The sequence below is a fragment of the Pyrgilauda ruficollis genome, unplaced genomic scaffold (assembly GCF_017590135.1).
Source record: "Pyrgilauda ruficollis isolate IOZ18807 unplaced genomic scaffold, ASM1759013v1 scaffold9, whole genome shotgun sequence".
Taxonomy (NCBI): domain Eukaryota; kingdom Metazoa; phylum Chordata; class Aves; order Passeriformes; family Passeridae; genus Pyrgilauda; species Pyrgilauda ruficollis.
In genome coordinates, this window is record NW_024531043.1 from 9,340,229 (window position 1) to 9,352,736 (window position 12,508).

At 48.3% G+C, this 12,508-nt stretch overlaps 1 protein-coding gene across 1 annotated transcript in view; it reads right to left on the reverse strand.

The window, feature by feature from the left end:
- GRK3 (G protein-coupled receptor kinase 3) overlaps positions 1-12,141 on the reverse strand; it is a 60,024-nt gene extending 47,883 nt beyond the window's left edge. Inside the window, exon 1 of the mRNA XM_041488493.1 lies at positions 11,824-12,141. Within this exon, the coding sequence (XP_041344427.1) occupies positions 11,824-11,936 (113 nt within the window). The 5' untranslated portion in view covers positions 11,937-12,141. The remainder of the gene's footprint in view (positions 1-11,823) is intronic.
- Between the last annotated feature and the right edge of the window lie 367 nt (positions 12,142-12,508).

Genomic DNA, 12,508 nt, shown 5'->3' on the forward strand with positions numbered 1-12,508 from the left:
TCACAGGGAACAACTTCTTCCTAAAATCCAGCCCAAATCTTTTGCCAAGCAGACCTTCCCCTCTTCCCCCTGAGCTTACAGAGGAGCCACTGGAGATGACCAAGCCTGGCAGGAGCTCCCAGAGCCCCCAGCTCTCCCTCCTCCCCGAGCCCCTCGATGCCATCCTGTTCCCACTGACCACCAGACCAGCAGTAACAGAATAAGCCTTTTTCATAATAATGACATCAAGGAAGCTTTCCTCTGCTCCAACGAGTGTGCTGCAAGAAATTACATCAACAGATCTTCAGTCTAGACAATGGGAGAAGATAATGAAAATTTAACGTGTGACTGAGGCGCCCAGGAAAACAGTGATTGTGTAAGGAGAAAACCTCTCCAGCACCTCCTCCTCTGCTGACATCCCGTACTTCTGGTCTGATGGATAACGTCAAAGGAACAAAATGTCTTTTGCAGCCACAGAAACTGAACAAATGTGTAAAATGATCACAGGCTACAGGAGTCCGCGCTACATTCCAGCTCCTTGACGCTCGCACTGCTATAAAATCATTGCTACTTATCCATATGAATAAATAGGAATAAATTACATGGAGTGGATTATGACTATCCGGAATAATCACCTGCTAATTCTCACATGGAAGTTACAGGTAGAAATCTTCTGGAGTTCAAAGAATTGAAGCGGAGTCCATCCAGAAGGATGGAAAATTTCTAAATGGAGCTTAGCACATTCCACAAACAGGAAGAAAGGTTCCCTCTCTGCTTTAGTCTATTGACTCATTAGTTGCCCTACTTGTAAACAATCTGGGATTAAAAGCTGCATTTCACAGAAATGCAGCCATTTCTGAAAAGCTTTCCCTGGCCAGAGATGCCATCAGCACAAACCACGCACTAATGCAAGAAGTGGCCGTTTCTGCACGAGTTCATCTCAGTTCACAGCATGATCCACCTTAATAGCAGCACTCACAAGGAGCAGAAACAGAAGTTGGCTAAAAACAAAATCCAAGGAGACTTCAGAAACGAAAGCACATCCAACTGGACTGCAGCAAAACCTTTTGTTCATGTATTCTTTTCATTTCAAAGAGGAAGAAAACCACAAACAACAAATAATTCAGGAACACTCCATTTACTATCCACATACCACAAGTCAACTGAAGTATGTTTAGGGGAAGTCAAAGTCAGGCCTAAAATTTGGTGAGAAATGCAGCTTGGATCGTAGGTACCTCTTTCTGGGTATCTTTATCTTCACTGAAAGGGTGATCAAGCATTGGAAGGGACTCCCAGGTGGAGTCTGCATCCCTGGAAGTGTCCAAGGAACATCTGGACGTGGCACTCAGCGCTCTGGGCTGGGTGACAAGGTGGGGACAAGGCACAGGTTGGACTCCATGGTCCTGCAGGGATTTTCCAGCCTCAGTGATTGTGGGATCCTGTAATTGCTGGTTTAACTGGGAGCACAGGGAAGCCTTTTGCCACTGGTCCCAGGGAGATGCCCAGCAGTGCCTGGGCATGGGCAGCTGGGTGCTCTTGCACTTCTGAGAGCCCCTGAGTGAAGCTGCCCACAAAGAAGGAGCTGAACAAACACTCCAGGCCTGCAGAGCAGGTTGGAGCACACTGCCAGCCCCAAGCAGGCAGAAGATGACTTATCTGCACCCTCATCAAACCATAAACAGGTCGCCCTAACCTGGTCAGCTCCTCCACCTGCCCAGAAAAGGGATTTATTTCAAGCACAAGCAGAACAATCTGTTGAAAGGAGCTTCAAGCTGCATCTTGGAGCTCTAGTTACTCCAGCCTTGATCAAAGAAACCTGCTGAAAAGCAGCCTTCAAGGTTAAGCTCCATTCTGGAATTAAACAGCTCTCACTGTCTATGAGCAGCCTGGCAGGACACAGGCAGCAGCCGCAGTGCCAAGGTTGGCACAGGAGGAAAGTGTCTACTTGAAAACACGTCTGAAAAGCTCAGAAGAAAACAGGTTATGTCCTTTCTAACACAGAAAAGGCCATGTAAGGCAAGGGCATCTATGATCCTCCCTCTCAGACGAGTTCCAGCAGGAGCAGCAAAGCAGAAGGAGCCTTGGAGAGGAGCTCAGCCAAAGCCAGGACTCGTCCTTGGCTGCAGCACTGGACAACAACAGCCACTCCTGCTGTTCCCAGAACACAGCAGTGACAGCCTGGGACTACAAGGAGAAGCATGCCAAGCAGGAGAAATCAAACTTCTGCTGGGTGCCTGAGCGCGTGTGCCCAAGGATGGCCACTGGAACTGAGGAACTGACCATAGGGAACACAACCCCAGTGGATGTGGGAATATGCCCAATCCAGGATTTACAGAGGAGAGCAAAACAATCAGTGCTCGTTCTGACACTTCTGAGAAAGATGGAGAAGGATGTGGGAATATGCCCAATCCAGGATTTACAGAGGAGAGCAAAACAATCAGCACTCGTTCTGACACTTCCGAGAAAGATGGAGAGGGACTTCTTCCAAGAGCATGTAGCAACAGGACAAGGGGGAATGATTTCAAACTGGCAAAGAGGAGGTTTAAATTAGATATTAGGAAATATTTCTTTTCTGTGAGAGTGGGGAGGTCCTGGCACAGGTTGCCCAGAGCAGCTGTGGCTGCCCCTGGATACCTGGAAGTGTCCAAGGTCAGGTTGGATGGGGTTTGGAGCAGCCTGGGCTAGTGGAAGGTGTCCCTGCCCATGGAAGGAGGTGGAACTGGATGGGCTTTAAGGTCCTTTCCACCCAAACTATTCCATAATTCTATAAAGGTTATGCTATTCATTTCACACAGACTTTGTCCCTGAAGTTCTTCTGAAAGTAACTCACTCCTCAGACAAGGAAAGGGCACAGAACGAAGCAATGGGATGTATCCCTATGTAAAACACTCCTACTATTGGAACTAGGTCAAGGAACTCCTTACTACTGCCCTTCCTACCGCTGGATCTTAAAGGAGCTTTGAATTATTTATCATCAGAGCAGATGATTTTTTCTTGTAAATCAATAAGAGTTCAGATTTGTGGGATGTTATTTGGTGTACAGGTGCACATGTGCACACCACAGGTTGGAAAAACAATGGTCAGCATTGAAGAACCACTCCTGCATCAAAAATGAGCAGTTCCAATCATTAATATATTCTCCAAAAGGCTGAAACAGGAGAACAGAAAAACAAAATAAGAATGAAACAGCAGCTTCACAGAGACTAAGAGCTTAGTTCAGGATTTAACTCTACCAACATTTTCTGTACTATGAAGAGCAGATCATAAACTTTATCTGCTCAGATCTTCAGCCTGTTAAATAAAGCTGGATTTATTTTTTCCCTCCTCTTCGTCATTAGAGCAGGTACCACCCTCTGCCACATGTGGCTCCAGTATCCAACAGCACACCAACTTCCTGCTGGCTCCTGGCACATCCAAATTAATGATTATTTCAAGAAAATGCCAGATATTCATCAACTCCATTGCCAGTGCTGAGGTTTGGCACTGCCTGTCCACTCTCCAACATCCCATCTCCACATCACAGCCACCTTCATCTATTCCTGTGTCAGGGGTAATAAACACTGAACACTCACGAACCACTGAACCCGTTTCATTCTGCTTCCTCTCAGATTGCTCTCAGCTCAAAGTTCAGCAGAAGTCAATACTTCTCCAAATGACTGGGCTCTCAATGCTGTAAAAGCTGCTACGCACGTGGTCGCTGTGGTTCCAGCAGTTCATGGGGCAAATTCCCAGCACAGAAAGACAGAAAAGATCATTACACCATCTAAACTGATATATGTATGCATTACTTGTAAACTCACAGAATCACACTCAATCTTGAAGGTCTTTCCCAATGCAAATCCTTCTGTGAGTCAGTTATTAATTAATGCACATGCTCATCCTCATCACCTGACAAAGCAACGAGTGACCCCAAACTCTGATTTCTCTCCACAAACACATCACACCCCACACCTCCACGGTACTCTGCCATTTTCTGGCCCAACTTCACCCATTTCTGCCCCATTTTGTGCCCTCACACCAAGCCAAGTCATTTCACTGCAGCAAACTAATGCTCTTAGAGCTGTCGTGGGTGATTACAGCAACATATTTCACCCCAGAGCCCTGTGGGATGGAAGGGATTAGAGCTCAGCAACACCTGCCCACATCCCCTCCCCTCCCTGCATCAGCAGCTCCACTTATGCAAATTATTTTAATGAAGAAAGTTTACAAGAAGGGAGGCAGAAGCAGGAGTTTTGTAGCTCCAACTTCACAAAACACCAGCCCCAAGATCCTTGAGGCATTATCAGCGCTGAAATCTGAAACTAATATAAAAGCTTCTAAGTACATGAATTTTGCAGGAATAATTACACCAAATTGCAGTGTCAAGGACTTGCCCTTCCACCAGATTGCTGCTGCTGAGAAATTACAAGAAAGGGAAATCAGAGCAAAATCACATCTCCTCGCTCTGACTGCAATTAAGGCATTCGCCAATCATAAATTACTTTTTTTTTAAACAAACACAAAATTACTGAAGACGTGCCAATTTTTTCTAATCTTTCTCAATCTCAAATGTTTAGAACTTTCTTTGCAAGTAGCAAGTATAAACCTTGACTGAGAGACCAAGAACTACGGCCAACACTGACAGACGCCTCTGATTTATTTATTCATTTATAGGCTCAGGATGCAATTTTACAGAGATTTTAAAATGTTTACTTCCACTATCCAAATCCATCATAAAGTTGCTAAAATTGGACCAAAGATCCTGCCCCAAAGGCCTCTGAACTGAAAGCATGACAGGGTCAACAAGTACAATTCAAAGCATTGGCAGAATGGCCCAGAGCCACCACAGCCTAAAGTGGGTTTTTTTTTTATCTTTGTACAAGTGCATTTAAAAGGTTTAGCAATGCAAGATTGATCAAAAGTGAAAACTGGGATGAAATATTTGGCCTAAGAATCAGATCTTTCAAAGCTCTTTCAAACAACAAGTTAAACCTACAGGGATGGGATCCTGAAATTCCAGGAATTTTGTTCCCTATTCCCAAATTTTGTGGTCTCAGGGTGGATTTTTGGGTGAATTTTGGAGTTTTTTTCCATTTAACTTTCACCATTTTGGCGCCATTTTTCCTCCGATTTTCACCATTTTTCCACCTTTCCCCCCGAATTTTTTTTTTTTTTTGGAAATTTTTGGGTTCCTGAAATTCCAGGAATTTTTGGTCCCTTTTCCCAAGTTTCATGATCCCAAGGTGGATTTTTTGGGTGGATTTTGGGTCCTTTGCCCTCCAAATTTCACCACTTTGAGGCCCAAAATCCACCCAAAAATCCACTAAACCTCCCCTGATGCAACCTGAGGCCATTTCCACTGAGGATCAACTGGATCCAGCTCCATTCACCACCACCCTCTGGACCCACCACCTAAAGCTCAGCGTTTTCCCTGCTGGAATTGAGGCAGAACCACAACAAACAGCAGCCAAGGCACATCCCAGAGCTGCCACACAGAGGGCCCCTCGGGACAGGGGTGTCTTTCTCCAAGGTCTGAAGCACTGAGTGTTTCATTGGCTTCCCCTGGAGCTTTTTAATTTCCCGGGAGGATGCAGGAGCTCTTTGCTCGTGTGCACCTTGAGCAGAGGTAGAACTCCCCCGGGCACCCAGCAATTCCCAGCAATTCCCAGGGAGGCTGCAGGAGCTGGGAGTGCAGTTGGTGCCTGTCTGCTGTCACACATCCCAGACTCGATCCCTAATGATGGCTTTGATCTGCACAGCTCCACCAGATCCCAAAAAATCCGCCCTTTCCCCAGCTCTCTCCCCAACAGGACATGACACATGGTGACAAGACAAATTCCTGGCATGCTGGAAGGGGGCTGAGGGGCTCTATGATCCTTCAAGTGCTTTCAAAATTTGTTATTTATTTCTGCAAGGCGTATTTATATAGGTGTTTAGTCAGTATTGGAATGATTTTTTTGGATAGGTATAGAGTGAAGCTCCTGTGGAAAATAGATGTATTTTCTAAGCTAGAAACTGCTGCTTTTGCACCAATTTAGTTCAATTAAATTCTGTTATTTATTGGTTTATGCACCTGGACCTGACGGCTCCTGATAGGCTTTCTACTAATTTTATTAATTACCAACAAAATAAAGCTATTATTGATAAGAAGATTAAACCAGGCCATTCCACATGATTTCACCAGAACACAAACCCAGGGCTGCACACGCTCGTGTCTGATGTTATAGTTCCACTGTTGGCTGAAACCATTTCACACAGGAAGGTCTGGGCACTGAAAAGCCATCAGCTATAAAAGGATTAAGAGCTACAAAGTTCATTAATTTTAGTGAAAAAAAAAAACCATCTGGCAGGTCCCACAGCCCCTGCAGCCCACCTGCACCAGATCAGAGTGCTTCACACCTGTAACACAACATCACATTTCAGAAGCTTTCCCCAAAAACTCATCTAGAATCATCCCTCTGTTTTTAGCACAGGAACAGAAGGCTGCACACTGATCTCCCCCCAGATCACCGTTGATTTACTCTTTTTTTTTCTTACTTAAGGTAATGACACCCGAGGGAAGGTCTGTGCTGCAAAACATACGCTGCAATCCTGCAGCATCCCCAGGGAGAAGTAATTGGAGCATCTCTCTGAAGGCCAGATCTCTCCTTCCTGTGCCCAGAGATGCTCCAAGCACTGGATGCTCAGCAGCTGAGACAGTCGAGGGTCTCCAGTGAGGCTCAGAAAATTAATCTTCAACTCCTGCACCTGCCCAAGGTGCTACAAGTGAACAAAGCTACATCAGGTATTTCCTAACTGGCTCCTGATCTGTGCAATACAGATAATAACAAGCTGTCCTTCATCCAGACTCTCATTCCTTGTCTCTTAAAGCTCTGCAAAGGACTTCCATCCTCCTGTGCTCTGCTGCAGAGGCCTGTCTGTTATCAGGGTATGGGACACTGCAGGTACAGCAAAAACTGAGTTCCCAATAGAGAGTGAGCACCCAAACAGAGCCAAGAGCAGCACCCACAGCAAGCAGGAGCCCTCCCATACAGCCTCCTACACTGACAGGACATAATCCATCCCCAGGCATGCATTCTTCCCAAGAAAGTGCTGGAGTACAAAGCTGACTTGAGATAAAAAGCAAGTACACGTTGTCAGCAGCCCCAGCACACCCAATTATTTTGAGAGAGCCATTTCTTACTGCCTTCACAACCACACACTTCTGCTGATGGCAAAGCAGGGAGGCTGAATTTCCAATCAAAATTTCACTACTCTGTCTCACCCTGAGCTAATCCACCAAAAATCACAAGTGTTCAGCCTTTCTTGTACTGTTAGCTCAGAAAAAAGCAAGTTTTTCCCCTTCCTCAAGTGGCTCCCCATGAACCCTCACATGTGCCTTTTCACACTAGCAGTGTAGATAGCCAGATAAGCTTCAGTTTACTCATTTAAGCTTCAGATTTTGGATATCAGAAAGAATTTCTTAATGGAAAGGCTTGTCAGGCACTGATTGGAAGGAGCTACCCAGGAAGGTGCCCAAAACGGAACAGTTTTCTTACAGCAACAAAGAAGCACCTAGAGAGACACAGAGGGCTGACACGGGCAGAACAGCAACAAAAATGAAAATTACACAAGCAATTGTCAGGAAAATGTTCCCAGAGACAGCAGGGTAAATGAATAAACACAACACGGAGGCGTTAAACAATGCCAGAGAAAACACCACCAAAGTCACCCAGACTGACAGCACAGACAGGGGAACGTGAGCCTGCAACTTGGAGATTTACAGAAGTTTCACAAGGTGCAAGAAATCCCTGAAGGCCACCTCAAAGAATGAAGTGAAATCCACAGAAAGAGCAAAGTAATGCCAAGAGCACAGAATTACAAAATCAGAAGCAAGAGAGAACAGAGCAATGATGCTTAACCCTGAGCAAGAGATGTTGCTTGGATTTCAACAATATTCTGCACAAATAGAGGAGGAAAAGAAATTACAAATAGCTCAGGATAGAATTGGGAACTGGGAAGGCAAATTAACCTCTGTGTTTTCAAAAACCCTCAATCAGTGTTTTAACAAGCCAGTTTGAATACTGGGTAAGAAAGCAAAGGGCACATCAACCACCCTACGAGAAGTAGCTGGGTACCAGGGGCCAGAATTCACCCCTACAAGTGAAGTGAAGATGGGATGATAACTGAGGAAAAATCTCATATTAAAAGCATGATTTTTAAGAAAAGAAGTGACTGCAACATGCTCCCTTTTCCCCCAGCAGAACAAGATTAAGGGGAACACAGGAAACCAAAGAAAAAGATTGGGGGAAAAATCAGAATTAACTTGAAATTAGTAATTAGGTAATTAGTGAAAGCAGGTTAGAAAAGGAGAGATGGGATGAGAAATATCTACAGCCTCGGGGAGAGAAGCCTGGACAGATGGATGCTGTGTTTTGTTACCATGCCCGTGGTATTTGTATACCAAAAGCACCCAAAGCTTACGTGATGTTTATAGCAAGAAAGGTTTAATGTCAACTTTCCAGAGGCGCACACAAGAGGCTTCTGCAAGCCCTGAACCCTCTCCCATTTGTTACCTGATTTCTTGGACCATTTTTCTCAGCTTCACATTACGCAAATCCTTTACTCAAACCAGAACAAGCTGCTGGCAAATAAAAACAGCTGTTCTATAGCGCTCTTCCACTCCCTCTGACCAAAATAAGGGAAATGTAAAATCAACATGGAAAAATAAAAACCCTCAGCAGCCTGCTGAATAGCCAAAAAAAAATCAGAATGCAGTTAATTTACTCCTTTCCCACCAAAACTTAAGATATTTGAGAGCAATGCTGCAGGATAAGATTTAGGTTTCATATTTGCTCCTATTTCCACAGGGTTGACTTCCTTCCCATTCCAGGCCTGATTTCAGCAGGATATTCTGCCTCTGACAGCTTTTCTGCCCACCCATGCGAATCTCCCTGAAAAACAGGCTTTTAGGAAACAATGTACAACAGAAAGATACCACAGCTCTCACAGCTCTTGGCAAGGCTCTTAGGAACCAAAGGAGGAAATGCAGAAGGGAAGGAAAAGCAGATGACAGAGGATGGAAGAAGGGTTGTTTTGTTTTGGTGCTTAAAAAAAAAAACAAAAACACACTAATCCTCTTCCTTAGGCACTCCCCGGCTCATTAGTGTTTTCTGTGCTTCCTCCCCAAACTGTGATATTTAACGATTTCAGGACAAAACCAGTCTGAGGATAATTCAGGAAAACTCAGCAATAATCAGCCCTACGGCCAATAAACTCTTCACCCTCATAGTTTATTTGCTGCTAAGCCTTGGCCTGCAGCCTTGGAATTCATTCTGCCGGCACTACAGCTATTTCCTTGTAAACAGGAAGCCCCCTCAAATTTGCATTACAGTAAACTCATTTGCTTCATTTAGCATCAGCCTTATCTAGGAAAGATAAAAGGGTGCCGACAGGTGTACTGGGCTCCAGCAAGGAGACAATATTTCAATAGGAGATAACGCCAGGGCACAGGAGCCGTCCCTGGGCTGTGGTTGCCCACCAGAGATAAACCAACACCTTCCTGTGAGCAGAGCTCTGCAATAATGCAGGGGCATTTATTCTCAAGCATGGATGTGATATTCCAGTGACCTTCCTGCTCTGTGTCCCAGCAACAGCAAGGACTGATGGCGGGGATGGCTGCACACCCAGTGTTACGGAGCCAGGCTCGTGCTCCTCCAAGGAGCTGCTCACACACACACAGAAATAAGGAATATCTGGAAAAATTGTTTGATTTCAAACAAGAGAGGACTCTGTGTGTTGTATTTTTTTCCTGTTACTATATCAACCTGCCTTTAACCAGCCGATTTATGTCATTTTAAATGAATCACTTTGCCAGCGATACAGAGTATTTCAGTATACCCAGCACACCCTGTCTGCCCTAATGAGAGGGATCAAAAAAACCAGCCAGAAGCCAGCACAAAGATATCTGACACCAGAATAACGGTCACAATTTCCTACTGTATGAGGAAATCCCTGGTTTCAGTTAGAAGCTGAGAGGTTCAGTCATTTTGGGCACCCTAGAGCCGTTTGTGGTCCGGGGCTGAGGTAAGTCCCTGTTCTCGGTTGTGTCCGTGCTTCCTTCCGCTCCTGTGCCGAGGGCCTGGCGTGTCCCTGTCCCACAGGGCCAAGTACAGCCCCAAACCTCTCCTCGCTGAAGGTTTCTCACCTCCTGCAGAGCATCACACACCAGGGAGGGTGGCAAGCCACGCTTCTCCTTTAATATCTCACGCCAACAGGTCCTTCCACAGGCAGCCCAAGGAGCGAGGCACTTTGGCCACCGATCCTTCCTCCTTCCCCGCAAAACTTCCTCTGGCACCTGGCTTGCCTTTCCCACCTTGTGGAGCCAAACACAGGCGAACCATCTCTCCCAGCTCAGGGAAACCACCAAACACGTTAATTCCTGGAGCAGGAGAGCAAAGCACAGCAGGTTCCTCAGGCCTCGTGCTGTGCTTGCTGCGAGGCTGGGCACGAGGGATGTCAGTGCAGGCAGCAGCTTCCAGCCTCTCCACAAGCACCAACCGTGCTGACATTTCTCATGGCATTGGGAGGACTCCTCCTGCCCTGCAACACTCCACGTCCCACCTTTCACCTGCCCACGGGGGTCACGTCCCTGCTGGGAACAGGGAGCAGCACCGCTGCACATCACCGAGGACAGCGCTGGCATCTCCAGAGCACTGAGGCACAGGAAGCCACCAGCACCCCCAGCAAAGCTGCAGCTCGGGCTAACAGGGCAGATGAAATGTCATGGATATTGTACTGCTTTTGAAGTGTAAACACACACCAGGAGAAAAGCAGGCACCTTTGTCTGGCCAGCAACACCATCCTCAACCAGACCTTAAACACAACAGCCAAACTTCATCACCTGAGCTCTCACTGCCCCTGCAAGGGCGATAAACATGGGCAGGGCATCTTCACCTTCCCCTGCTCTGCAGTCTCCCAGCATTCCAGCAGAAAAGCAGGAAAACGAGTGAAGAAGTGGGAAGAGGGCTCCAGCGATCCCTGGCTCACAGCAGACAGCTCGGCTAGGCCACCAGCAGGCTTCCAAACTGCCTACACATTCTGCAGTAAAATTTGGTTTAGATTTTTCCTGTTGCAGTATTTTGTTTGCTGGCCGAATCTTCATTTTATATATGTATATATACACACACACACAGAGCCACGAAAAAAAGGAAAAGCTCCGTTTTAATTTCAGCAATAAACAAGCGATGCTCAGGTGATTTTATAACCAACACATAACCGCGGGGGGGGGGGAAAAAAAAAAAAAAAAAGCTGTTTTTGCAGAAGAAAAGCTGCTTTTAGCACCAAGCCCCAAGCAAAAAACCTCGGCTGTGCCAGGGCACCCGCCTGCTGCCGCGGTGGGACCGGGGAAGGTCGGGGCGACGGAGCCCAGAGCTGCACCAGCACCTCTGCTCCGTGAGCCGCCTGCTAAGGGCGAGCTCCGGCCCCGTCCTCCTCCCGCATCCCCTGTCAAACCCCACGAAGCATCACCAAAAAACCGCTCCGCAGAGCAGCACGGCCGGAGCGGCTCCGTTCGCTGCTACCGCCTGCTGCTCTGGACGGAATTCCTCGCCCGCCGGACGGAGCAGCGGGCTGGGGATCCATAAACCCCCGAGCTGCGGCGGTTCGTCCCTGCAGGGACCGGCGTCCCCCCTTCACCCGCCGAGGGAACCCGCAGAAGTTGTGGCAAATAAACACACGCATTCAACACAAACACCCAGCCCGGCCCCGCGCTGCCAAGGCCGGCCCCGGTGCCGGCGGAGGCCGCGGGGGCACGGCCGGACCGTTATGTCCGGCGCGGGGAGGGCGGCGGGGGCCGGGCCGGGGCCGCGGCGGGGCGGGCGGTACCTGGGCTCGGGCAGGGTGATCTTCTTGCTGGCCCTGGCCGCCGGGGTGCTCTTGCTCTTCTCCATCGCCATCAGGTAGCTGACATCGGCCAGCACCGCCTCCAGGTCCGCCATGTTCCCGCTCCGCCGCCGGGCTGCAGATGGAGGCTCCGCCGGGGCAGCCGCCCCCGGGGCGGGGGTTGGCGGCGGGCGGCGGCGGCGGCTCCGCCGGTACGGCCGAGCGGCTGCCGGTGCGCGTGTGCGGAGCGCGGGGGCCGCTCCCGCCTCCCGCCCTGCGCCCCGGGCGGGCGGCAGGAGGGGCGGACGGACGGACAGACGGACGGCACCCGCGGTACCGAGCCGGGACGGCACCCGCGGGGTCCGCTCTGTCGTGAGGCCCTGGCGCAGAAGGTGTGCCTGCCCCTGGATCCCTGGAAGCGTCCCAAGCCAGGTTTGACAGGGCTCGGAGCAACCTGGGCTAGTGGAAGGTGTCCCTGCCCATGGGTGGGATGGGAATTTTAGGTTCTTTCAACCCAAACTTCTGTGGGATTCCGCGGTTCTGCAACAGGGGAGCAGCAGAGCCAGCTCCAGCCGCGGAGCGCTGAGCTGCCTGCAAGCCTCAGCACCCAGTTGGACGCATAAATTCAGAATTAATTTCCTCATAATTTATTAAAACGCGTGCATAACAAAACCAGGATACAAATAAA